The sequence below is a fragment of the Pygoscelis adeliae genome, unplaced genomic scaffold (assembly GCF_000699105.1).
Source record: "Pygoscelis adeliae isolate BGI_AS28 unplaced genomic scaffold, ASM69910v1 Scaffold666, whole genome shotgun sequence".
NCBI lineage: Eukaryota > Metazoa > Chordata > Aves > Sphenisciformes > Spheniscidae > Pygoscelis > Pygoscelis adeliae.
The window spans coordinates 172,924-176,893 of NW_008824929.1; the positions used below are offsets into that span (position 1 = coordinate 172,924).

General features: G+C 58.0%; 1 protein-coding gene across 1 annotated transcript in view; it reads right to left on the bottom strand.

Moving 5' to 3' along the window:
- Positions 1–3,970, bottom strand: part of LOC103917790 (L-gulonolactone oxidase-like) — an 18,294-nt gene that overhangs the window by 10,040 nt on the left and 4,284 nt on the right. Inside the window, exons 5-6 of the mRNA XM_009324983.1 lie at positions 2,965–3,055; positions 1,843–2,028 (exon numbers count right to left, since the gene is read on the bottom strand). Of these exons, the coding sequence (XP_009323258.1) occupies positions 1,843–2,028; positions 2,965–3,055 (277 nt within the window). The remainder of the gene's footprint in view (positions 1–1,842; positions 2,029–2,964; positions 3,056–3,970) is intronic.

Sequence of the window (3,970 nt, forward strand, 5' to 3'; positions counted from 1 at the left end):
TGGCTCGCCCCCCCGGCGGCTGTCCTTCCCCTCTCTTATCCCTGCCTGCGGCCAGGCTCTGGCATTGCTTACGGGACGGGGGAACCGTTTAAAACCCACGGGGTTGTACGCAAGCGATAGACCGCCGCTGGAGGAGGGGGTCCAATTTCTGTCACCTCCGGGCTGAGTCAGGCAGGGGACAACTGATGCCGAGATGTGAGGATGATGCTGCAGAGGGGCCAGGACACGGGGACATTGGCAGGGGTCTCGTTGTCCAGCATTTTCCCTGAGGAGGACACTGGCTGTCCTTCCAGAGGGCAAGCACCTTGCCAGCCCCAAATCTGAATCGGAGGCGAAATCAAGAAGAGTAGGAGAAGCGTTTTCACCCTCCTCTCCCCTGCCTCGGTCCCACCGGTGGCATGCAGCTCCTGCCAGCCAACTCGAGCCCAGCGAGGAGGTCTCTCCTGAACAGGAGCCCTCTGCCCCCCTGGATCTCAGGTTTGCAACGTACCCCATGCCAACGCATCCTCTCCAAGCTGGGAATCATGCCCAGGGGAGCAGGCAGCAGTGCCTGCCTGCCTGCTGCCTGCCAGGCAGCCAGCCCTCCCACAGCAGCCTCCCGCAGCACGGTGGTCCCATCTCCCCTGCCAGGACCCAGAGGATGTCTCTGAAGGACGCGGCCGTGTTCCAGCTCAGGGTCGCTCTCCGCAGCCCAAGGTGAGCACAGAAAGTCTTTGGCAGGTTCCTGAGGACACTGGAAGCCACCAGCCTTCTCCTGCAGCCGTGAGCCGCCCCGGGGCTGCACGGAGGTTGGTCCGGGACAGTAAAATCAGCTATTTGAATCTCAGGCTGGATAAATTCAAAAAATCTGTATCAATCTGGGCCAGTTTTAAAAGAGGATCCTGGGAACAGCTCAGGCGTGAGCACGGCAATGATGAAAGAGGAGAGGTTTCACGTCACCTTCACACCCCTGAGCTGTCCCAGGCCACATGTGGAGCTGAAAGCATCCGGGAATGGACACAGCTTCTCCCAGAGATGGTGCCTTGCAGTTCTCAAAAACCACCAGGAATGATAAATGAAGGAAATTACTTTCATCTCCGTGTCTTTCCCCGCAGCTCACCCTCTCTGCCCAGCTCCACCAGGCTGGACGCAGAGGGGTGGCTGCAGAGGGTCCCAGTGCGAGGTGCAGAGGTCCCACCTGCTTTTTTGTGAGGACTGAAGAACTCCTCATGGCAGGCTCACAGCACCCTGGGCTTCCCCACCCAGCCTTCTCCCAGATTGTGTGGCCAGCCAAGCTGCCAGAGCACACTCAGCCCTCGCCTCTGCTCCATGCAGCACCCTTGGGAACGAGGCAAATGTCTTCCCACAGCACAAGGGGACTCAGCACCCCCATTTCCCGCTACCCCGCTGGCTCAGCTTGTGACCACGCGAGGGGCTACACCCCAAACCCTGCTTTGCTCCCGAACATCAACTGCGTGACGCAATGCACGTCTTGCTGCAGGTCCCGACCACCCACCTGCCCTACGTGGCGCAGAGGTGGCACTCACGAGTACCTCTCCTCCCCACCCCACTACCTGCACCTCTCTGGTCCCAGAAGACGCTGTTCCCACCCATGGGAAGGTAAAATGGCATTTGCTAAGAAACATGGCTTCTCCTTCCTCTCCTTTGTCACCCTGGAGAAGTTTCCAGCTTAAAGGACACCGTGAAGCATGCCACGAAGATGCACAAGGAGTGCAACCTACACACACCTGTGGGATTTTCTACCAGAGCGTAACCACTTCCCAGTCTCCCTCCAACCACGGCACCTCGCCGAGAACTTCGCTTATCCCCAGGGAGGCTTTGAAACCATCACCCACGGCATACCTCGGTGAGGGTGGAGGGGAAGGCCACCTCGTGGAGGTGGAACTGGGGCACGCACTGGAAGGTGACCGTGAGCACGACGCCCAGGCAGCCGAGGTGCAGGCGGGCAGCCTGGAAGATGTCCGCGTTGATGGACTCGGAGCACTCCAGGATCTCCCCTGAGGCTGTCAGCAGTGTGAGTGCTACGACCTGCCGAGAGGGGAGCAAAGCATCAGCGAGCATTCCGTGTGCCCCGTCTCCGTGTCGAGACCCTGCATTCACCCCAAACCTTACAGCTGGGGGCTAAGAGGGAGACCCCCATACCACGACCGGCATCACAGGGTGCTTTCTGGTGAGCTTGGCCCCACCAGCCCCTCTCCTGCCACCTCTGATGTAGTGACATAAAAGGATCCTTCTCTCTCTGGGGGATGCTAGGAAAAGCCATCAAATAAAGAAGTAAAACTCCCCCAAATTACTTCACTTCTCCATAACTGTCGGTGGAATCGCTGTACAGCATTTGAGCTAGGAGTGGAGGATTTTCATAACTGTCTAGTTAAAAATAGACCAGGGCCCTACAGAGACTTGGTTTTGGGGGGGGCTCCAATACAGAAGAACTGCTTTCCCTTTGGTAAAGAAGTTATTCACCGGATTATGAGATCATAAAGCACAGGGACAGAGGAGTTTTGGACTGGATCATGTTTTGGCTGGCAGATGAGGAGGTCTTAAGGAAGACATTTTTTACGCTGAGGGTGGCGAGACACTGGCCCAGGTTGCCCAGAGAGGTGGTGGATGCCCCATCCCTGGAAACATTCCAGGTCAGGCTGGACGGGGCTCTGAGCAACCTGCTCTAGTTGCAGATGTCCCTGCCCACGGCAGGGGGGTTGGACTAGGTGACCTTTAGAGGTCCCTTCCCACCCAAACCATTCTGTGATTCGATGATTCCCAGTGTGCATGGGGGACTCGGGGGTCCCCCATAGCAGCCCCGTCCCGGCGGGGCAGGACCCCTCCTGCTTCCTGAGTACGGTGTGCTCCTTCCTTACCCCAGGGCTGGGCACACCAGGCCCAGACTGGGTGATGGGACATCTCCCCTGAAGCCCTCAAGACGCTGACGTCTGTGCATTGACACCCTCCCGACTCGTGTCTCACCTGGGTGGGGAGGATGCCGTGCTTGATCCCGGTGTTGTGCGTCCCCGTCCCGATCACACCGGCTGCTGCCACCTCAGAAACGGCTCCTAAGCTGGGGGCAGATGAAGGGGCTGGTGAGGATCTGAGCACGTGGGACACGGTGTGGAGCACAGCCCACCGTGCCAGGCATAACGCTGTGTGCAGACCCCAGAGTCCCCCAGAACATGCCCCCTGCCCCCACAAGCAGGGTTTTCCACCCTTCCGGGTACCCTGCAGCAATGGGGGGCGGTTTGTTGGCCACATGTGCACATCTCCATGGGACATACCTTATCAGGATGCTGCTATAGTCCCTGGGGAGGAAGAAGCGGCTGGTGAGCGCAGGTCACCACGGTCAACTCAGCTGTGTCCCATCTCCCAAGTCCCCATCTCTCCCCATTAGCCTGGAGGGACTCACCGGGGTGGAGACATCCCTCCCATATGCAGTTAAAGCAAGGGGTGAGGAACCCGGGTTTACCCCAGAAACGTCGCTGTGGAGCAGGGCTGGAAGCAGCATCCACAAGCATAAGGTCTGCAGACCGAGGTCTGTCCCTCCAACTACGGCCAAGGTGGGCACGTGGGGACGGTAGAAGGTTACAGCAAACAGTGCGCTGTTCCTGCCATTTCCCCCAAATACTCCTCCAGCTTCCAACAGCTGGGGAGAAGGGACCTCCTGAACCAGACGTGGTTTCTGCGGCCATTGCAACCATCGGTGGATTCCTCTTCCACGAAAGAGTCCTGCTCACCCCACGCACACCGCTGGCTATCTGCTCAGGCGGGGCTTATTTCCCTGAACCCTCACCCCAGCCCTGGCCAGGGCTCTGACAAACCGATCTCTTGTATTGACTGAGGAACGCAGATATTGAGCTAGGCTGTAATTGAAGAGCAATTTCTTCCCTGAGGTCAGCAAATGAAAGAGATTGAGTGTGAGAAATGCTCTCCATGGCTATTTCAACAAGGCCAAGTGAAAAAAAAATGATTCTATGATTCT